Source organism: Harpia harpyja, chromosome 10 (assembly GCF_026419915.1).
Source record: "Harpia harpyja isolate bHarHar1 chromosome 10, bHarHar1 primary haplotype, whole genome shotgun sequence".
Classification (NCBI taxonomy): Eukaryota; Metazoa; Chordata; class Aves; order Accipitriformes; family Accipitridae; genus Harpia; species Harpia harpyja.
This window is the reverse complement of record NC_068949.1, coordinates 41,351,776-41,375,973: the sequence shown is the minus strand read 5'-3', so window position 1 is coordinate 41,375,973 and position 24,198 is coordinate 41,351,776. Positions and strand designations below refer to the sequence as shown.

General features: G+C 38.1%; 1 protein-coding gene across 11 annotated transcripts in view; it reads right to left on the bottom strand.

Moving 5' to 3' along the window:
* TACC2 (transforming acidic coiled-coil containing protein 2) overlaps positions 1-20,807 on the bottom strand; it is a 155,498-nt gene extending 134,691 nt beyond the window's left edge. For 8 of the 11 annotated variants that reach the window (XM_052798561.1, XM_052798564.1, XM_052798556.1 and 5 more), the window contains exons 1-3: positions 9,379-9,509; positions 4,385-4,462; positions 2,767-2,826 (exon numbers count right to left, since the gene is read on the bottom strand). In XM_052798561.1, coding sequence (XP_052654521.1) covers positions 2,767-2,826; positions 4,385-4,417 — 93 coding nt within the window. In that variant the 5' untranslated portion in view covers positions 4,418-4,462; positions 9,379-9,509. Of the gene's footprint in view, positions 1-2,766; positions 2,827-4,125; positions 4,205-4,384; positions 4,463-9,378; positions 9,510-20,673 lie in introns of those variants that run through there. The other 3 variants (XM_052798555.1, XM_052798557.1, XM_052798560.1) reach the window with 3 other exon arrangements.
* Positions 20,808-24,198: the final 3,391 nt, after the last annotated feature.

Sequence of the window (24,198 nt, the reverse complement as noted above, 5' to 3'; positions counted from 1 at the left end):
GCATGCTGGCCTGTAGCCAACTGCCATCAACACCCTCTTGTGGGCAAATGTTGACTGAAAGGATGTGGAACAGTTCTGCTGTCCAGTGCGCTCCTGACGTGCAATGGATGAAATGGAAGGAAAAATGAAAGAAAATAATAATTTAGAGAGTAAAATTGGTGAATCACGGTGGATACAACAAACCCAAAGAAAAGTCTGTGTAGAGTAACAGCGTACCTCATTAAAATACTGTAGGCAAAATTATTATGCAGAAAATTGGCAATTCATTTTTGTTCCCAACTGAATATAAACAATGGAATGTATACAGATGTTATTGCACTATTCAAAAAGTATGTAAACACACAGTATGAGCACCAGAGCTCAGAGGAATTTGCCCACTTATCATCTGTGGGAATGGAGACTGAAGGCTGGGAAGCTGCTAATGTTCCCAGTGCATTCTCTGCTGATCCCCATAATACTGGGATCTGAAAGAAGAACCATGCCAATTAACTAGATCCATCATTTCACATAGGCATAAGGAAGTTGAAATATGGGGAAAGTAATAATGCAGAATATTAACTGCAGAATATGCAGCAGTCAGATTCATTCATAACAATTACATGGATAAATCCTAGCACAAACACAGCATGACACTTCAGACAAACAAATAGACTCTTCAGAAGTTATGGCCCCTCTGGCAAGTACACATGTGTTGCCTATCTTACACATTTCACAGTAGAAAACAAACAAGAACAGAAAAGATAACCACACATTAAGGTATATGTTTAAAGAGAAATGGACAATAGTGTAGACGTGGAATAACCAGCTTTGTTTGGCTTTTTACTTATTCAGAAAACAAAGAAGAAAGGATAAAGCAAAATATATAGAAATAACTTACTTATGTGTAACTGACTTTGAAATTCCCTCTTCAACTGTGGGGCAAAATACACGCTGCTAGAATTTGAATTCAGCAGCAGTTTTCACCTTCAAAAAGCTTTACAATTACTCAGTAACTTTGACTTTTCTGTAATCACAAGAAAGGCTGTGAAAGATGACAGCCCTCCTCTTCAGAAATCTGAGTGGCAAGAATTAAAAACCCGAGTTAAAATTATTACGTATGAGAAAATCCAGCCTATTCAAGCTTTAGAAAATTTTGTGCTCATGTTTCCAATGATAGAGAACTCCTTCTGGTTTTTACATCCTCCACCCACCCCTTTAAAATGAAAGCAAAGATGTCCTGGTAATAGCATAATTCTGGTAGATGGGAGACCATGATAAAAAACAGTCATGAAAATCAATAATAATCCTGTAACGTACAGTCAGTTTGGGAACCGGTCTCTGAGTTAATTGCACAAACCTCTTGAGCAGCATGGACAAGGCTGGGCTGCAGAGCTGGTACACCGGGCTCACACTCCTTCACACAGACCATGGGCCTCACACTGTCAAACTTTTTAGATAGCAGATTTGTTGATCCTAGTCAGCTTTGTTTTGTTTGTATGTGTGGCTTTATTAGCTGGCATCTGAGCCCAAATTATCAAGAGGTCAACAGCTGAGGAAGAGCACAGATACATCAGTCTCTATGAAGCTATGAGCCTTTCCTTTTTATTACAGCCATGTAGATGATTTTTGAACATTTGGCTGTCCAGAAAAGTCAGGGAAAAGCCTGAGGACAGACCTTGCCATTCCTCTACACCACCCAGTGCATTTGGATGGATGAAGAAATATGTGTCTGATGGGCGGCACAATGGCTGAGACCTTCTACAGTTCCATAAACTGTAGTACATTTCATAGCTTCCCATTAAAGAATACCTCCTTTACTTCCCCTGTATTTTCCCCTCTAAAGGCTGGATCTCAAGGGTCAAACTGGGTCAAAATATCTGTTCTTCTAGATTGTTGCTTTTTCAATTTAAACACATTTCTCTTCATGTGGAGTTTTGCTCTTCAAGGAAAACGCATTTTAAAAATAGCTTATATTTAATTCAGCATAAGCTCAACAAGCTGTGTCACTGACAGAGACCCCTGTTTGGAAGGAAGCTTTGCCAGTCTAATAGGGCAGGGCAGAAACCTAAAATCTCTCAGCAGTTTGGACTTCGTGTGCTATTACAGCAAAACAGAACATGGTTAGTATATGTAAAATCACTTTGTTAAATATACTGCTGGCCCCAGCTTTGTTTTATCCAAGCATTATCTTTGCTTATTTCTACTAAATTTAGACTGTATTTTCCTCAGAGGCTGGTCTTTACAAGACAGATTGGATATTTACTTTTTCTCTAAGTGTCTACTACATTCTTCATAGTAGTGCATTTATTCCACAGATCTTCCCTTTTATTAAATGAGTTCTAAACTTAGCACAGGCTCTCCTGTCTTTAATGCAAACCGTGTGTATGGCTTCCAAGTGACTCAGCTGAGAGCTAGAGCTGGGCAATGGTGTCCTCTGATAAATACATAAACAAAACCAACAACTCATGTCAATTGGTACTGAGTACAAGAACAACACCCATGGAGCTATTTTAATTGTGTTAGAGTTGGAAGGAAAGCCAGCATGCAAAGGGGGTCAAATACAGGCTGTTTCTTTAAAGCATAGATTACTACCAAAGAAAAAAGTTAAAAGAAACCAGATTTTTTTTTTACAACTTGCTGAAAACTTAAATGTAGCTGCCTTGCAAATTTGCTGTCAGTGTCAAAAAAACCAAAAGCCAGAAGCAGATGCATAAGAAAAAGCATAGCCAAGCCTGATGCTAACATTTTGAAATGCAAACCATGCAAACCAGTTTCATCATCCACTACCTGCTGTGTTCCTTGGCTTGGTGGTATAAGGATGACTTTATTTGCATTGGGAACTTCTGACTAAAAATGAACATATTTAAACATTTCAGTGACTCTATGAATTTTGACTACTCATTAAGCAATATTTTTTCAATAGCTGTTCAGCAGACTAAGGGGCTTTTAAGATTTTATTACTACTTCTTGTTTTTTCTCTGTTAATAGTGACTTTTAAAGTAATTTGGTTTTCTAGCATTTATTTTGTTTTGCTTTGGGGCTTTGGTTGGTTGGTTGGTTGCTTGGCTTTTTTACAGCATGAAATGGAGACCAGAAGCTTACTTTCCTTATTAGAAAAGAAGAGCTTTTTATTAAATTTCTTAATAAGAAATAAATTAAATAACTTTTATGTAAAGTCTTCTCAGCCTCAGGAGGACTCCTGAAGAAATGTATTTGACTTTCAAAAACTTCCTAACTGAAAGTTGTACACATTGGAGAAAAAATTCTCGTTACTTAGTTATAGCAATTAACACATTCCCCCCCTCCCAAACCCTGAAAAAAGTTGGGACCAGATCTTCGGCTAACATTACAACTGGGTCAGAACAACCAAGAATTATAGCAGATTTTTCTTCTAAAAAAATCTTTATGAAAAAAATCTGGCTAACTTGTAATACTAATTCTCTTAAGAGGCTCCACTTTGCAATGCACAAGGTACAGCAGATCTGCTGAGACCTGAAGTGGAAGCAAAATGAACCCTAAGGCATTTTATCATCTACCACAACATTTGGAAGAAGAGAAAATTAAACACATTCTGGTATTTTAACTGTTGAAATTAGATGAATTAAAACCTTTATTCAAACTTATATCAACATAGTAATGTCTAATGTAATTGTACGCAACCAGCCATAGCATATGTGTTCCCTTCATTTCAAGAATTTAAAAATAAATCGCCAAACACCAAGATGCATTAACAAAGCACCCTTCCAAAACGGGTGTAAATTCCTGGATCAGCACACATATGTTCGTTTCTGAACAAGGAGAAGCTACTGTGTGTCAGGGCTCTGAGGGCACCATAGGCATTGCCTGGCTCCCAGGGCCTCTCCCCACCCTGCTCATGGCCCGGGACCCCATTTCGGCTCCCCTGGGGACATTATCTCCAGCGATGCCATAGGATGTTGGTCTCCTGCTCCATCACAGTCCTGCCCTGCTGGCCCCACTGAGCTGGACTGACCCACGGGCAGACATCCTGGACCCCTCTTGGCCTGTCCCATTCTCCAGGGATGTGCCCAATGCCTGGAGCTGGAGCTGTCCCCGGCTACTCCCCAGCTGCCCCCCCAGCTGCCCCGATCCCTGGCTGGGGAGGTGGGATGAGCCAGCCCTGCTCACCTCGTGGGGATCCTCCATGACTCCTGTCCCCCAGGGAGCAACCACCCGCACAGTGCCCTGACGCTATGTAGCAGTGTTACTGCCAAAGAAAAAAACAAACAAACAAAAAGTTGCCTTCAATTACCATTAATGACACTTAAATAGGAGTGTAACTGGGAGCAGAAGATAAATGTGGGGTAAGTGGCGCGTGAAACCAATTTCTGTAAGGTTTGCTCTAGGCTAGTAGGGAGGGAAAATGCAGTCACACTGTCACACTCACCTGATTTTCTGCACTACTGTTCTCATTGCCCATTTTGATGCTGATGTCCAGTATCACACAGCAATTAAAGAAAGATCACTGGAAGAAAAGAAAAAGCTCTAAGTCTTCAGTAAAAAACCAAAACAAACTCCCCCAAAACCCTGGAAAATTTGGAGGAATGTCATCTCAGCCACCGTATCAGCTGCCCCTCCTGACATTCAGTCTTACAATGATTTTAAGTCATAAATCAGGGGAAGACAACTCCTAATGCTTTTATTTTTGTAATGTCCCTCGGCTGTCTTCCCTACACTGGCTCCACTTATGCTGAAAGACACTCCTTGAAACTCAGCTTTGTTACTCTGTTTCTGGATTATCCCATGTCACTTGGGCAGAATGGCATTTTCCCTGCCATAGTTACTTTGCATGGACAGCCCATACGAAAACCTTATTGTTTTAAATGTATTCAAACCACTTGTATTTCTTGGAGATCCTGCACTGACCTGCATGCTCACATTGTTAAAACCACAATGTTAAACCTGACTGTTACTGTAACAGAAACAATTTTCCATATATGCACTCAGCTTTAAGAAAGAGTAAATGGATTTTTTTGTCCTTATCACTGGAGTCGTACCCTGCTTTTCCTAGGCATTATTCTGCTTACAATGTTATGATCTAAACACATTTTCTTTACACTTAACAGGATCTGCCCACCTTAATTACTATTGGTTTTATACTAGTTCAACTCTAATTATTTAATTTCAAAAAAATCCTCTGACCATTAGAACTGTAACCAGCATCTCTAGAATTAGTGTCTCCCCAGGCATCATTCATTTCTGTATTTTTTTGAAAAGGATACTCAATAGTAAAAGTACGGAATAGAGATTCACTTATAGACTTTTACTTCTTGTTCTAGACATTTTATTTTGGGGCTCAGGCATTTAAATTCACTGTATTTATTGTATTAATGTATAGGTGAAAATTACACACTCTCTAATTTTTTTTTTCCAAAGAATGTGAGATTGGTCTGCGGCATATGTCAAGAAAAACTCCATTAAAGTCAGGCTGTAAAAGAAGGATCGCACTTTGTTAGCCAAGGAAACCATATAAACTTTTAAGGAATGTTATTACTTATTACCACAGTACACTTTTTTAAACTTGAAAGATTATCTTTCTTCACAGGAGGCTTGGAGAGAGAGAGAAGTTCAGTATTGTGCTTTTAAGCTATGCTCTGTTTAAACTTGAGTGTCTTCAGGGGATATATTGGTGCTTGAACTTGCTCCTGTTGAAATCACCGGGGCCAGCACTGCACTTTTAGTGATTAATTAGCAACACTAGGTTTTATCTGCTGAGATTACTGCCAAATCATCTACTGTTTTAAAATAGTACTGAACTAAATTAAAGACCGTATATAGTATTTTCAAAATCACTATTCCCCAAGTATGAAGTACTCCATCATGAAGTAGTGTGCACGACCAAATTTTTTCAGGCCCAGCTCAGTGAAATGTTCCAAGACAACAGATTAAGATTATAATATTTTAAGTGTGTATTGATATAACAAAATATTCTCACACTGTTAGAGCAGCTAACTAAGGTTTCAATGCACAGGAGAGAAATAATGACTTTGCTATAGCAATATGCTTCTCTCAACAGCCAGCACATTTCCCTAGGACTGAATATACTGGCATTTCTGTGCCACTGACCTAACGAGCTTTTCTCTTCCCAGCTCTTTTTCTGTTTCCACAGACATCATGTGAAAACACCAGGAAATTCAAAGCTCTCAAAACTGTCCCCTCACAAGCACTTGCAGTAATAACATAAACTGGGGAATGAATGAAATTTGCCAAGTCTCCATGGTTAATTGGGCTGGGGTCTTGTATATCAGTTGTGGAAAATGCAAATTTTGTTGACCAAGTTCTTAAACAGATTAGCCAGCGTATGACATAATGTTACTCTATTTATTTTAAATTCACTCCAGTGCATAATATACTCTCAGTGCTTCTGCACCAACTCAGCAATACTGTTAACAACAGCAACTGCTAATACAGGCCAAATTTGTAATATTCAATTGAAAGAAAAAATACTTTACTTACCGTTTTTTATTAAAATGTACAGGAGTCAAAGTAGAAAATTACAAAAGCACGGCAAAAGTACTAGCTATCACAAATCTCCACTAACATATCATATCACACTGTCTACTTACTCTTTTCTTTCCCTAGAGTATGAAATTCCACAACTGTCACACAATTTTCACATTACCATCTGCTTTATAATGAAGGTAAATGTCATAAATAGGGAATAAAGTCATTATAGATTCTGCAATAATGAGACAAGTGATAATAATAATGCATGAATTACATTGCAGAGTAACTAAGATAATTTTTCAGATTACAATGTTATTGTAATCCTTTTTAACATACATTATTTCTAAAACATTTTCTCAGTGCACAAGCATTACTTAAGTTGCAAGCTACAAGTGCTTTATTATATGTATAGAATTTCAAATAAACATTAAAAACATGCTAAAAATCCATTCATTAAATAAACATAGGTTAACCAAAAGATAATCTTTCTCATCTTTCTATACTATCTTTTACAATTTACATATTATTAAAATTATTTTAATGCTACATATCTCAAAAATTGCTCACTAATACCAAATTGGTCTGATTAGCCCATAGAGACTTTTGTACTTTCCTGAAAGCGAGCTACCGAGAGAATGTTTAACTTTACACTTACATTCCAGGATTAATCTGGCAGCTTTGGATTCACTGACACTTGCATGTCTTCAAACCATTCCTTCCATCTTCACCTCACAAGTTTTCACTTTATTTTCCTCCTACTTCTCCTCAGACTGACATGAAATGTAGGCACTCTTTCAGGGACCCACCTTCATAACCTGCTGAACAACCAACTTGCCTCCACCCCAGGCAAAAATGAAAACAAGTTATACTTCCTCCACCCGGGCCTCCCCCGCTCCTGGGACACTGCTATGGCTCTGCATGTCATGAATTGAGTACTAATGTTTTTCACAAAAGCAACCCCAGAGAAAATGGATTTTGGTTAAAACAGATTTCCCTTCTACTGTTTCCTGGCTTATGGTATGCTTCTTGCACTACAAAAATTGTTCAGTGAAACAGTATCAACAATACATTGAAATTATGCACATTTTCAAGGGAAAATTAGTATTGGGGGCAATATCTATTTAGCATTTTGTTTTCAAGTTTGTTCATGTGTTTGAGTTTGTCTTTCATTTTCTTGTATTACTCTTGAAAGCTCTCAGAAATACCTGCTAAAAATGTTGATGTTCCTGTTCAGGTTATACAGAAATCATTTCCCATTTACTCATCCTGAAGGGTGGAGACATGACAAAAACCCTTTGAAATGTGATGTTGCAAGAAGCACTGGTTTATGGGTGAGCTAATTGTTATTATTAATGCTCATTGACCGTTCCAGCAATGCTTCCACAAAGGGTTGCTCCGAAAGACAGCTGATAACAAAAGACAGTGTATTTATCATTAGTGGCAACTCCAAGTGATTAACAAGTTTCTGTAAACACCAGTGGTGCTTGTTGGTGCCACACAGCAAAGGAACTGTCAACTGTTGGTTTACTGCACCTTGAAGAGCTGCTAGGCAGCATTACTGACTCTAGCATGGACAATTCATATCTGACATGAATAAGAGGCAGGATTTCATAGGGTAGCTACATGCTCTCTGTTGGCTTTCCTGTGGTTGTTCTCTGTTCCACAAAATCTTGGTCTACAAACATCTGGCTTGAAAACATTAGGAATATGAAGAGCTGGAACGAACAGTTGCAAGGCCAGGGACTACATAAGTAGCCCTGCCTTTTTAACCTTTCTTTTTTTATAAAGTTGGTGATCCAGCAATCTAGGCCTCCAGCATTATTATACCACCTTAAACCACTGTTACAGATCAAAGAATTCCATAGGTCAGAAATAAATTACCTGTATTCCCTGAGCTTTTTCAGGTTATAAAATAAAGTACATATGAGTGGGTTTGGTGGTTTGTGTGTAATACACTATGTCAAATAAATCTGTGCTATACCTCTAAGAGTTCAAGATGGAAAAGTCAAGATCCATAGTGAAGCTCAAAAACTAAAAGATGTGAAAGTGGCTGTTACATCCCCTTTTCTCTGGTCTCCTCAGCCTACTTCAGAATCCAGAAAAGCTGAAGTTCATGAAATCAAAGCTTTAGTGTGCTCTTCCTTAGAAAACAAAATAGGGCCATTGTAAAATTCATTGCCTATAGACAACAAATTATACTGCAATGTTTTTGTTTAGGCTCTCTGCCATGAATTTAAGAACAGGCATCCTGTGGGAGCTCAGGAAAACACAAGCCTGGTAATATATCCTCACTTCTGCTAGCCGCATTATTTCCTCATAAACAGAAACTGAACTCATATTTGGTGCTATTCCATTTCTAAAACTAAGGCCAGAAAATGCCACAAAGTGAAAGTGAAGAAGCTGCCTTGCAAAACAATTGTCCGGCACATACTTTGGGTAAAACGACCTTGTGGTAGTTGATCATGATTTCTGATTGTATATTTTATCAACATGTGCAGAAGAGAATCCCTCTGTTTGGCTAACCTCACGTAATATTTGCAAAGCCACACAGACAACTTCACTACTGCCAGAACCTTGAGTCATGTGAATGAGGGGAGCAGCACACATGCTAACAAACAGCAACCATGCTCTCTGATCTCTGGACCTAGAACAACTCTGTCTGACAACACTGACATTACATCTTTGGGTCAGTTTTCTGACCCACTTTCGTGTCTAAACTAGGATATACTCAGGTCCTGTCCCAACTATCCCAAGTAGCACCTATTCACTGCATGTTGTTCCCACCTATGCAGATGCTGCTCTTCTGCTCTGTTCCAGTATGAAGTCAAATCAGTTTGCATAAACCACTAACTGTTAGAGCATTCCTCATCCTCTGATGTCTCAGTTTATTCTCTTTGATTTTATGATAGAACTGGTGGGAGAAGAAGTACTCACATCGGGCTGCTTTACTGTTATTTGCTGGAATTCCCCTGTGGTTCCTCATCCATGGTTCACGCTCATCCAGGGAGAGACTGTCTTTTCTTGATCAAAAGAGGATCTAACCCAGGAGGACTGGAGGACTCAAACTAGGAGAAAACACAGCTTAGACTTAAAGGTAAGCTATGTAGCGGATTAATGAGCTAGGCATTTCAGTAAGATCCAAATAATTTCTCATAAGTGATTAAATTTAATCCTAGTATATACAGTATTTGGTATACTTACCAACCACATACTACTCAGATACATTAGCTTCTTACATGTTGAATACATGCTACCTTAGGTATTTATATAACACAATTTAGTTTGAGCTCATTTTACTTTATGGTATAAATACTGCCAAAATAAGACAAAATGTTTTTATGTTCCTTACTTTCACATGATTGATACTACACATAAAGCATTGCAAAGCTCTGCTGAAGCACTGATCATACCATTACACACCAGCTATTCTCGTAGGTTAAGAGAAGAACGGGGGAGTGTTCAGAATTTTGCTCTTCTCTGCTCTTGATGTAACTAATGCAAAATCATTCTTAGTTTCTGCATATTAGAACAATATTGTTGAGATCTGCAAGAAAGACTGACTTATGATAGTCCTTCAGCGCTTGTTTTCTCACAAATTCTAACAGACCAAATACCAAGATCTGGGAGGGAAAACATAATCCTATAATGAGAATTAGTAAACACGTAATGATTTAAAAGTGCACAACTTGATGGGAAAGATGTTGCTTAGCAACATCAGCAGCTGGATCTGCTGTAAAATCGTGATGTTGCTTGGCAACAAAAAGCTGAGCTGGCCTTTTGTGAGAGTTGTAAAATGGTATTTTGCTGCCCTTCCCTCAAAGATAACCAGAAATTGCCTGTCAGGACCGCACCACTGAATATAGTACAGGAGTGAGGATTTAAAGGAGAGCAAATGACACAGCTGTTTGATGCAGCCCAGCTTTGGCCGATTTGTTCCACTTAATGTACAAGTATGAAGGAAAAGAAACAGGGAGACTCTGTGTATCTGCTACTAATAGACAAAAGATTTTTAAAAAAAACAGATTAAGAAAGTTAAAAATTATTCTTCCCATTTCTGGCTAATTTCCAATCAGTAAAACAACCTGGCCAGGAAAAATCCTATGTATCTATGTATCTATGGCATACTTTCATTGCTTCTAATGATGCCAGTGCAGCACTTCAGGGCACTCCTGTGCCACGGGGGTCAGTGCACCATGGAGGTCTAACTGTGGCGCCAGAGGTGGTCAGGCTGCAAAATCACAATGTTCAGGAAGTGAAAGGGAATTATTTTGCTACAGTGTGAAACCTGGAAAAAAACATTGTGATGCAGAAGTGTTTTGATTTCTCATGGGGTTCAGCATCTTCATATAGCTAAGGTATTTGGAAGTTTTATTCATGCTCACGGTAATGAAGTATTTGGATATGGTAGTGATAACAGTTATAGAAAGATATGACCACCTTATTGTGCATAGTACCCTTAGAAGTGATTTTAGAAACAAGTGCCTCCAAGACTTTACATCTTGTTTTAGTCTCTGTATAGATAGTCCCTCCTCCCTCCTTCAGATCTTTTAGTCTAAACATTCATGGCACAAAAGGTGTAGAAGACGATGCATATTTCTTTGGAGATTAATTGATTTTCCCAAGGTAAAAAAACCCCACCAAGTGGCAGAACTAGGATGTCAGCACTGGCTTCCTCAGCAAGCTCCAGTTGCCAGACTGTGCTGGATTTTGAGTTCATGTCATTCAAACCTCCATCAGGAGGTACCCTTCCTAAAGCAACATGGGGGTGCTAATTAATTTTATTTTACATTCTACCTAGGAATATTTTCCCAGCTGAAAAAAAGAAGTTTGTCATTTCGGCTTTTAACAGAACTTTCATAATACTAAATAGTTTCATGCAATAATAAATAAAAGTGGTTCTGGAAATCTTAGGTGTGATTCTGTTGCCTAAAAGAGACATCTAGTGTCACACTGGACACCTTAGGGTATCCTGCTTATCCCTTAACTGACTCTCTGGAAGACATGGGTCTCAGATAAGTTTTGTGTTTTATCTGTCAGTCCCACGATGATGTCACAACCACCTCAAGGTGTCTAAAATAGTGCTCAGTGCCTATATCTGTGGATCTAAGTAATCTTTCTCTTGTGCATTGAGCATTAAATGTTTTGAGCACATGTATATTCCCTTTTGTTTGCACTGATTGCAGCTGTCAAAGTAATGCAGAGGACCTAGTCTTTAAAAGCGATGCCAAAAGTATTTCACAAAATATATATGATCCAAAAAATAACATCCAAGTATTGGAGCATTTCTCTTTCCAAACCACATTTATACCAGCAGTTTTTCACCAGATTCCATATGAAGCACTTAAGTCAGTGGGAAGGCTGTTGATCCAGATGAAACACACAGCTCTGTGCAGTGGCACTGACTCCCTCTCTGTCCACATGGAGTATCTGGCTATGGAGAGCTGGATAAAGGCTTCATATTTAAGTTCCTAACACCACAACCAGCTAACAGGGCTTGGGAGCTATAGGGGAGGCTGACCTACATAGCTCACCTGGTCAATCTGTGCCTATAATTGTGCAGGACTGTAAATTATTTCCTTATTACTACTGCCTGCCTTTTATAAACAGCCGATTATGATTTATGAAAAGTATCTCACTCATATTTGTGTTACGAGACATATATGACTGTGTATTTCAGGTCCATAGCCAACTTGGCAGAGTGCATGTGTGTTTTCACACTCTAAATGCACACAGTCATTCACTCAAAGTGCAGGATCCCTGTTCTAAAACTCAAAGATGAGGCAGGAAGACATTACTTTGACTTGGGGCAAAGTTTTGGAAGGAGTGGTGGGAGGTCTGAGGTGAAGAGTGGATTTTCAGAACCTGCTGGCTCTCTGCTCCCTGAGCTTCTCTGCCTGCTCTGGTATCCAGTCATAGCACTGGGGATGGTGGGACACAACTCAGAGAGACAAAAATCCATATTATGTTGAGGCAGAAAAGGAGATATAAGCAAAGTGGGGACCAGTCAGTTTAACATGTCTCTAGAGGCACATATAAAGCATGGGAAGAATGCATGACAAGGTGAATTATTTCTTGCCTCTTTTCAGGTTCTTTCTCCTTCAAACTATTTTCCTTGCTGTCCCCTCTGTAGTGTTTACCTGTTTCTTCTGTCCATGCATTCCCTTTTTTCTCCTCCCTTTGGCCAAGATACTCAGTGAAAATACAAGGGAGAGTGAAAAGTTGCCACAAGGTCTCGTTTGGTGAGAGCTGAGGAGAATGGCAGAGAAACAGCAGGGTGTAAAGCTGCTCAGAAGGTAAGAGAATCCTTCCTTCTTGTTCTCCTTTAGCTGTGGAGTCTGAACAAGCTGTCAGCAACTGTCTCTCCCTAATTGCGGATGGCAGCAGTATTTCATCTCCCGCTTTCTTGGCCTGAGGTGTGTGTAGACATGGCAGAGTTGGCAGGTTGCAGCTGCTTTCTGGGCTTTGTGCTAACACACCCTTCATGCCCCCACAAATATCACAGGAGAGGAGGACTCATTCTTGGGCTTCTAGAAAGCCTCCAACACTTGGAGACTTTTCCTCGGACTAAGGGAAGGATGTTTATTGATTTTTTGTGCTGGCCCAACACAGGTACATAATCATATATACACACACTCACACACATATGTACACATGTATATATTACTTATTTTGTATACATAAATGCATATATCCTATACATGTTCTATCCTTCATCCTCAGTTAGAGACCATTTAGCCTGAAGCTGTTTTTCATAATTTCATGATAGTCGCTTGGTCACTGTGTGAGAATAAATTAGATTATAAACTCAGCTACTGAATATTTAGCAATGAACAATACTCTCACTCCAGATATGATGCGTTTTATCAGTAGTGAGGGCAGGCTATGAAAATAAGTCTCTCAGGAGACTTGCACCTCAAGACAACTTGTTAATAGCCAGACCAGGTTAGGTTTCAGAATCTAGTCCAAGCAAGTATACTAGATCTTTGCAAGACTAAGTCTGGGAACTGAGTGTCTGACCTCTAAAATAATTCTGTAGTCAAGATAGTGTTCATAAAGCCATGAATCCTTGTTTACAAAGATGCTGAAGTTGGCTGAAAAAATATTTACTTTGAAAATAAACTTGTTGAGTTTCTTCAATCTTCTGCACCTTGTAAGTAGTTATATTGAGTAAGCACAACACTTACATTCATGTACTGTAAGCATTTAGATAGAATTACTTATGCAAGTTCTTCACTGATTCACGAAGCAGGATAAGACTGCTGACATTTTACAAAAGTAGAAATTGAGGCACAGAGGGGTTGAGTGATTAGGCCATTAATATATTGTGTAATCCTGGACTAAGCAGGAAACTAGGGCTAGTGTTCAGCCCTCAGAATATGAGTACAGAATGAAAATTATTACTGGTTTGATTTAGCATTGCTGTTCTAAAAGAATAGGTTGTATCTTACATGGAATATGTACTGGATTAGGGACTTTTCTCAAGGATGTTACACTGATCTAGCCCTGCACAAAAAGACCCCATCACATCTTAAGGCTAATCAGGATCAAAATACTTCCTTAGGTTTATTTGTAAGGGCCAGCCAAGAATATTTTTGTGCACAGTAACATCACAGAGGTATCATTAAAGATATCATAAATAAAGAAGAAAAGAAAAAACAGTAAGGCTAAAATAATTTTTACATGCTTTTTTTTCAAACAATAATAATTGCATAATAATGGAAATGCTTCCTTACTGTCACTACCATCATTTCATCACTGTTATAATGTTTAGAATGAATATGAATGTAAGTAAGTTATACATATTATATTTTCCCCCTTGACTCCTTTGATTCAGCTAAGCAGGCATGCAAAACAAGATTGAGAAGTCAGTTAAAGACAGTCCTTAAGGTGTTTATGATGATCTGTTGACAATGACTGGTGCCTAAACTGCATTTCCTACTCTAAACTGGAGGACCTGGTGTTTGCCTTTGTGGTACTGGCTTTTTTAAAAGATGATCTAATGCCATGTTGGTGGGAAGTGGCCCTAGTGATCCATGGTAGTTGGTGGAGATAAAGTTAACTAAGCTGCTCACTGTTGTTACAGATGGCACAAGTCTTCATCCTTTTGACAGACATAAACCTAATCAGCTTCTCCCAACGACAGATTTAAACTCATATAACACATTGCCTTGTCCAGCTGGGTCTACACTATTTATATTCATGTTATCATTTTCCACTAATATAAACAATATCCAGTTTCAGAAGTTCACTCTTAATTTACAGGTATATTTTTCTATTGGTATTTGTTCATCATTAGTGAATATATTCGATGCAGGCTTTGCAGTAGTTGAACTCAATCTCAGTTTTGATTTGGGGAAGGTTCCCTGGAGACCAGGCTCACAAAATAACTGTTGTTATATGTAATTAGGCACTATATTTACATTTTTAAGTAGGGATTGTAATACTGAATGAAAATTTGGGAAAAAAATCTTCAGAAATCATCTGCAAATGGCTGCAATATTAGCTTCCTGAGTCTGCAAACAGCCTGGTTCTTAAAGATGTGAATATCCTCTTTCATCTAGATAAGATTTTAACATCAAAATCTAATTAAGTTTTTTGAACATTGGCTATAGTTATTTTGGTTTTGGTCATTACAACAGATGGAACTTGACAGATGAACAGATGAAATTTTGATTTTGCAGTTGGTTTCTATTTATCTACTATTTATCTATTTGTCTACTGTCATTGAGCTGTTCTTTTCATCCCTAAGAAAGTAACGAAAGGTAATAAAGCGAATGGAAATAAGCAACATTGCCCTAGCTCTCCTCCAGCTTCACCTATGATGTCTATAACCTTAGCACACAGTGCTATCACTGCAATCCAGTGACTGGATTCCTATTTGGATGTGGACTCAAAAGTAAAAATGGTAGGTCATCGGGGTGCAAAATCCCAAGAGTCAGCACCCATATCTTAAATGATGGCAGAAGAGCAGTGCAATGGGAAAAGTAGCACTCAAGTTTTTTAGTCTGACAGATTTTTTTTTGAGATTTCATCTTTCAGATGGAAATACTACATGTTTATGCAACCATTATGACTGTCTCTTTTGGATATTAAAGATCCAAGTGTCTTTTTGTACTGCACGTCCTTGACTTGCTGGCAAAAAAACCCCCTTTTCCTGTTAGAGCAGGAGCTAATATTAAAAAGAATGCCTGGGCTGATGCTATATGCAAGTTCACAGATGGCACTTTTGTCTCGCAGTTACATCAATTGTTTTTAATCACAAAGCACTGTGAGATATTAGTAAACGAAAAAATATAAAACTTCTTATGCTCTTAACATGAAGCCATGATAGAATGTAGGGAACTAAATATCAGTCACTAGTACCCAAAAAGTGGACACGAACCATATTCCAAGTCAATGGCATGAGCACAAAATAAGGCCTACAACTGTCTGTCCAATGTAAAGTTCATGTACAACTGGAGTATATACAGTACCACCTTCCATAATTAAAAGGGCTAAAGTGAATCAAGATTGGTATCTTCTTGTATCCAGATGCGATTCTTTTTTTGTTGTATGTGCAAACTCTTAAGGGTTACTTGGTGAAGTCCTGTACATCTAGAAAGGAATAATATTCTTCTCTGAAAAGTGTGATAGCCTATAGGTCGAATCAAACCTCTTTAAACTTCAGACATAAGAACAGAACTTGCCATAGAAAGATATGATGAGACTGTAGGGTATGTTAATGCAAAAGGCTTAAGCGCAATTTCCAAAACTCTTGAAATCCTTTTACCAATAGAAATGGTTTAATAGTGCCATGGTTCAAATATTGGTTTTGGACTGGCAAGTCTTCATGCAGGGACTAAATATTGCATGTATGACAATTACGAAATGTTAAGGCTAGCTTATTAGAATGCGAGAACATCTCCATGCTCAATGCTCCTGACACACATCACCTTTTGATGTGAACAGTGCAATGAATTAAGAGTCTACCAGAGAAACTGAAAAAAACCCAACCAAACCTTTATGTAGACCATGAATTTAAACCTCCTGCCCCCTTGCATCGTGCAGAGATTTTCATATGGGTTCAATAAAATTGTGCAGTGCTCCAAATTTGTGGGTAAAATCAGCTATTTCTCATAAAGAAAGTGGTTAAGTATAATTTTCAGTTTACAGTTGGAAGTGGCATGGAAACTGTGAGTAACAGACAATGTAACAAGTAGACATGCAACTTATTCCAACAGTTAATTACTGTAGTTTCAATTGTATCAATATGCTGTATATATAATACACAGACATACAGAAATATAAACCAAAATCTTTAGTCTAATGAAAAGCTTTTTCATAAGGATGAAAAATAGGTCAACAGCTCACATTATACTAGGGTAATAGTAACAAAAGTGAAAGACAGCCATGTATAATACATCACACATATCCCACTGAAGTGTTGGAGAATTCAGTCTATACCATGCTAAAACCAAAATGGAGCACATAAAAATCTAGGCATCTAAGGTCCAAACCTGCAGATTTACTAAGCTGTGCTGTAAAAATTGGGATTTTTATACTCATGAACTACTTTTTTGTACTTTTTTTCCCTTCCCTTACTGCAGCAATCTTTGTGCTTCTGGCTTCAGCTAGGAGTTGCTCATGATGTCAGAGTGTGTTAACATCAAAAATTATTTTTGCTCCAGAAGGTCTAGAAACATCCTCTCTGCCTCTTTTGGAGGATGAGTGAAAACTGACATTGAACCTTAAGAGCACAGAAATGGTGCTGTTTGGCTGACACTTCATAGAATCATAGAAAATAGGGCTGAGGGACATTCCTGTCCTCTATTTTAGTGTGTATCTCCCCCAGATAGCTATATTTTTTACAGGTCTCCTGGAGGAAGCATGTTTTGGGAATGGGAGAAAATGTTCTGAAATCATATTTCCCAAAGAACTCCTTTGAAAATATATGCCATTTGGTCTAATGTGATCAATTCCTTAGATCTATTCTGTAGAAACAGCTATAGTGTTGGTTCACTAATACAGTTTCCTGTTTTCTTTCATTGCCTCTAGGGACATTATCTCGTGGTCCTGCTTTCTTACTCACAATTATACTGGTCCTGTTTCCTTCTAAAATATTTTTGTTGCAAATATGGCAACTGTTCATATAAAAAAAAATCAGCATGATATCTATCACTTTATGTTTTGGTAGCAAGAAAAAGCGTTTACACTATACACCCAATCAATTTGCCAATCAGTGAATCTATTCAGAAAAGCACATTTCATCTAGGTGACAAAATAAATTGTTCTTACCTTTTATCGATGTACAGTCCTATTACAGTCCTACAAAATTCCCTGCAGCACAATACTGTTTACACATGAAGCAAACAAAGATATCCTAATCCGTTTGCAAGGACTCAGAGCTGGCTGAGTCTTGGGTGTGACCAAGAACCAAGAGTGCTAGCTGGATCATATGCTTGCTGTGAAACCAGAGAAGTAAATGAGTCTGTCAAGTCCCAACTAGCATTTTATGACAAATTTAATTGGCAAGAATACATAGTTCAGTATTTTGTCAAACTTGCCGAGCCTTGTATGTTCTGTATATGTATCTATCTTGATCAACTGATATATTTTCATATTATGCTGCATTCAGGAGCTTCTAATGAAAACATACAAAAATTGAATCGAACTTCATTTCACCATGCAATTTTTAGAAGCCAGTACTTAAAAAGGATTATGCCAAGAAAAATAAAAACTATAACCTGTGATGGCTCTACTCTTATACTGGCTGTCAGCAGTGCAACTCTTCAAACCATTAGTTGCTGCAACTGAATGTAGAATCAACTGGATTTAAGCTGTTCATTTAGCTTTAAGCTTAGATCATAGATGTAGGGTAAAATCAGAAAACACAAAAGCTGATCTGAAAGCCTTCTGCAGCCTGAGTAGTGGCTCCCACCTCCCCCAGAACGAAGGCCCGTCTTTCCAGAAAAAAGGTCAGTGGTCAGTATGAAAGCTTGGTTTGACTTCCCTCACTGAAAGAAGCAGTACAGCACTGATTAAAAGCTGCCCAGTATTACAGGTCAATCATTCTTGAATACTGCCATAAGTGATGATAGATATAAGAGAATTTTAAAGAAAGCTTCAAGTGACAAGAAAGGAATATCCTCAATATTCTTCAAAAATACCTTCCTCCCATCCAGCTGAATGAAAGTTGCCAATGAAGACAGGGACCCTACCACAGCCTGCAGGAGATTTCACAACCTGAACCTTCACAGTGCTGTCTCCCAGTCAGCCCCTCTCCATTGCCTACTCTGGAAGCTCTCCAAACTATTGTTTCTGTTTCTATTTCTATCCTGCTTGCTTTGTATCAAGTCCCACAAAATAACTAGCAAGCAATTTACAATGTAAATGATTTTTGCATAAGCGGGAAACAGTCTACAGGCATACCTGTGAGTATGAAGTATAACATTGGAACTGGGGGCATTTATTTTATTTCTTTTTTGCAGTAGGCTCTTTGACCGGCTTTGAACAGGTGTACTTTCTAAACAGCCCCACAAACCAGTGCCCATGTGACATCCAGTCATTCACAACTTGCTTTACTGATAAAATAACCAAGCTATAATATAACTTAGATTAGTGTTTCCTAGACTAGGTTGCTTTCCACAGCTTGCCCTGGGATTGCCAAAATTCTTGATGAAAAATACGAACTAGATAATTCTGGAGCATGTGCAAAGTGATTACTGATCTCCCTAAGCCAAGGTATCCAAGCCTGTCATTGTCACAGATCTCTGTTTTAAAGAAGGAAAAATGCATGGATGTAGATGTAGATGACATAGATGTAGATGTAGGTGCAGATGGCAGGGTATGAATACTAAGCCAGTGAGGATTAGATCTTCCATCCATAGGCCCATCTGACATTTCTGGCCAACTACCAGCCCTTCTACCTTTCTCATTTCCAAAATCCCTTTAAAATAAGATTTATGGATATATGTATTAGCATCTACTTAATTAATCTCTGAAACTATAATTAAAAAGTTTTGACACAAAGGGATAGAGATTTTTTTCTTAACTCCTACAAGTATAGCAGGTTTCTAACCCATCTCTTGGGCTGTGCAAAGGGAAAAAGGTCTACTCCTAGATAATTAGCAGCTTGATTCTGAATAGCTGAATCATGAGAAACAAATGCAAGCTATAAGCACTCTATTTTTTGGATAAGATCAGATTTTGTAGGAAATACCAGCTTTATAATACAGATAGAAGCATGTCTGCCATTGTCATCCTGTGTCTGTCAATATGATTTTTAGTTTCTGCCTGAAGATAAACCTATCTTTTTAAATACAGATTGCTTGAAAAATAGTTTCCAAAACATATAAAACATACCAAAACATTGTGGCAATATAAACCTCTTTCATTAAAAAAATCCAGAAATAATTGAAGCGGCCACGGTCTTACCTGCTGACAACATATTTCAATATAATGTCATCAACGTTCAAAATAATAACATAATCAAATTCTTGTTAATCTCAAACTAGTGAAGTATTTTTTTAATCTGATTAGTTCCCCAGTGGTTAAGGCTAGAACTGACTTCAACTACCTGAAGATCTATAAAAGGTTTGGATCACCAGAGGCAATATTCTACCTACAGATGTTGTATTTTACAGCCTGAAGCAAACTTCATTATGCATGAAAGGATGAAACATTGTAGTCAGTTCTCACTTAAGAACATTGTCAAACATCTGCATAATCATTCTAGTGACTAGCCAGCTAATTTTATCTCTGAAATTCTGCATGAGGAACACATTCTTGTTGTTACATGGCAACTTAAAATCAACAAGCAACCCTTTCTGAAACAAATTCTTAGAACTATTTCTGTAAAAAAGAAGAACGGTGGAAGAGAGCCATATTTAAGAACTCCAGCATTTGCAAATAGCTATTACAGTCTGTAATGTTGTAACATGTTTTTAAAACAGCTCTTTTAGGACATGCACACTTAACAATCAGTCTCTCAGTCTTAGAAAGATACTGACTAAATAGACATCATCCTGTAGACTACTTTATAAGTTACGTGCATTGTAAAACAAGTTATACAAGAGATCATGAAACTATAAAGCCTCAAAGAAGCCACTGTTTTTTTCTCATAAGGAGAAAAGTTTCTTTTACTTATAAGACACTCCCTTTGCCTTTTTGTAGTGTCTAAAGCATAATTAGTAAACTGTTTCTGAGTCTAGACATTTTTAAATTTAAAGAACTAATAAAAAAATTACTCACCCAGTTCTCCTCTAGACTAAAAATGAAAATGCACCACTCTGTCCCTGATTTTTATAACCTTCTGCACTCCTTCACTCCTAGCTGGTGTATGGATCCCCTTTCTCCCTGGATCACATGAAAGCGTTCTATTAATGTGAATTGGCTTATGTTTGAGAACACTATGCTGGATAGCTATGAAGTGTAAGGAATCTGACCCATGGAGCTGTAGGGCTATGACACATCAGTTCTTCACAGGAATTCTCAGTTGCTGGATGAGAATAACACGAGATAGGTCTTGTACACTGGGTGCAGACTGCTGTTATTGTTGTTGTTAGTATACTGTTTGCTTAAGGCAGTGAGACAAGTTCCGTGATACTCCAATGTAACTGGAATTTTACCCTCTGGCTTTTCACTCCAGGACTATAACTACTAAGTATCAGCCTGTCTCTCTCATCTGACTAACTTAGTAAGCGAAGTTTGGGAAAATGAATCAGTTTAGCACATGACAAATGTATATAACCACAGCATGGCTAAAAGTGATAGCTGCCTTAAGAAAACCATTGCAAGTCAGCACTGCTCCACATATTTCATGAGGAATGCTTTGCTGGAGTTCAGAATAAACATTCAAAGTCTGGGAGTGCTAGTAGATTACCTGGCAGGAGGGAGAGAAGGAAAAAGAAGTCTCCTGCCTCCGTTCCATTCTTCATCCCTTTGCCTGTGTTCAGCCTTCTCTTGCCCACACGGTCAGAAAAGAGGGAAGGCAGCTTGTCTCTTCTCACGATGGATGAGACAGAATTTTCAGCCCACTTGTTTGAATGTAGTGGTTGAAGTTAGAGCGTTACATCTGTGATCCTTTCAGGAAAAAAACATGCCATTTCAGTATACAGTTGTCTTAACGATAAGCTCCCAAAGCACGTGTCACTGGAATAGGAAAGCCACACCAATCATAGAAATGACTTTTAAGTAAAGCGTGTTTTCAGTTACATGGTACTTTTGGAAAATCCCCCCTTGGAATATATTATTTCAGAGAGGAAAAAATTATTTCTTTTGTAATAAGTTGTGAGTTACAGGCCTTTAAACACATATAATAAAAATATATTCACGTCAGCACAAGATATGAAGAAATGATCGCTGTGATAGGATTAAACCTATCACAGAAGTGCTTAGGTTTAAGTCATTGGTTTGCATGGTGTTGGCAATGTCTAATAGGCGATAACATCTAGCGATTGCTATAAAGAAAAGTGAATTCCTATGAATTTTCTGGGAATACAGAAATTATTGGCACATTAAAATTTCAATGTCTAAAAAAGTGCCAGGCAGTCATGCAAAGTATGGGCACAACGCTACAGAGCACTAACTGCCTTTTTGTTTTGCAAAAATCTGACATTGTTCTACATTTGCTTTTAATTTCTTTGTTCCTCCATTAGAAATGTACTGGATGGACCACCAAGGCAGCAGCTGTCTGGCTATTCTCCACTCTGAGGCATCACTGATGTATGTGTATATTTCCTGCTCCTTCTTGCAAAGATTTATTTTTTATTTTTCCTAAATTGCTGTTTGATTGTAGGGAAAAAGTGGAAGGTTTTGAGGATTTTAGTCTCTGCCAGCATGACTTCCACCTGTTGTTGTAGCAACCTTGTGTCAATCTTTCACGTAATGAAACCTTCCAAGTCATTAAAAAGAAAGAGTGCCAATGAGGGTTTGTTTCTGCCAGGGTTTTTTCCCTGACATCCCACCAGATTGGGCCCCAGGTTTTTTTCAGAATTCTATTAATAATTTTTCTTATATATTCCTCTGAAAATACTTAGACTGGCACAATGCATACTGTGATTTGATGGGCTCTAACCTAATCCACTCTGCTGAAAGCATATCTGGTGCCAGATTTTTACCTCCCACAGGATTATCTGTAAATATGGAAATAAAAGCTTCTGCAAGAACCAAGTATATGAACTTATAATTCTACATTGCTAAAACAAATTTAAGTTAGCTAGACTCATTAAAAGAAACTCCCCTCATCTGTGTTTGCTTGCAGAGCTGGCAGCTGAATGGCAAGTGTCTCAGATGTTTTGCTTCTGGTGTTTTCAATTAGTCTAGGCCCCATTTCAGATTACCAGGATTATCTTTATGGCAGGAACAGCCATCACTGGGCAACAGGTCCTGTGTTGCAGTGTTCTTAGACAATTAATTTCTCACTTTATCTCTTCATCCTGAATAGCAGCATTTATTTTGGTGTATTCAAGGGAAATGCAAAAAGTTTATGCTTTAAAATCATAAGCAACACTCCTGGGCAGCAACTAAACTGTCTCATTTAAAAACATGTCTTTTTCCATTAAGGCCTAGGAACAGCTGCTAGCAGATTGGGGATCTTCACACCAGGAGACCAATCTTCTAGAACTGGACAAATTATTAGATTTGATATGAAATTGAATGGTGGTAGATCCACAGTTTATTGGTTCTAGGTGAGAGCACCTGCATTTTGGGCAGCTCCCGAGCTATCCGAGATGCACAGTCAACAGCATTGGTAATTCACTTCTCAGCACTGTAAAAAACCCCCATTATTTCTCTGTATTTGATGAAAATAGAGACTGCCTATTGCTTGCTGAAATACAGTACCCATTTGAGCTGCTGCATATCATGGTATGTATATATGAAGTATGCAGCGTTAAGAATTAGAATTCAGTTGGAGATCCTCTGCTAAATGCCAGAAACTTTCTGTGCATTTCTGCAGTCTGAGAGGAGCAAAAAGAGGGAATGGTGAAGTCTGCACACAGTGAATCTCTGCTAATAAATTTGAAATATTTATTTTAAGATTCCTCTATGTGAGTCTTCTCATTTCAGTGAGAATAAGGTTTTGCATATATGCATTTATGAGAACTGAATGAACGTCAGATGAAAAAATAGTCTTGGTGAGTAAAAACAATGCGAAAATCTCACAATCAACTGAACATGGACCATTTTCTTAAGTTACTGTTTCCACTGTTGACAACAACAATTGGCATATATACACAATAATAGTCAGGAAAGTAGAGATCTGATCATCTGGGCAAGCAGAACTCTCAAAATATAAATGCAGGGCAATGTCTGGCAATATTGCGAGATGTTTAGTTCATATTAAGCATAGTCAGATAATATTAAAAAAATGTAACTCACACATACTCACATCTGTTAAGACTATATTTGCATCCTGACATCTGGACTCACTGGAAAGAGAAAGTCCCCATACGTTAAGGGCATATATGGTAGTTTCTTAATAATATCTCCCTATACTTCCCTTCTTTCCGAACCCATGTGTTGTAAGTCAGCTTACAGAAGGCAATGGCATTATTTTGGAAGGTGAGGTCTGGGACATGAGAGGTGACATTGCATGTGTTGTAAATTAATTTGCAGATAAATAATGTAATTCTTAAACAGAGTTAGTGGCACAGGAGGCAGAGTCTGCTGGTTGCATCATGCTGCTTCTGGCTTCCAGCTGTTAAACTATGTTTGAAAATCGGCTTACTGTACAGCCTGCTCATGTTTTCCTAAGAAAATAATTGTCAGTGGAAT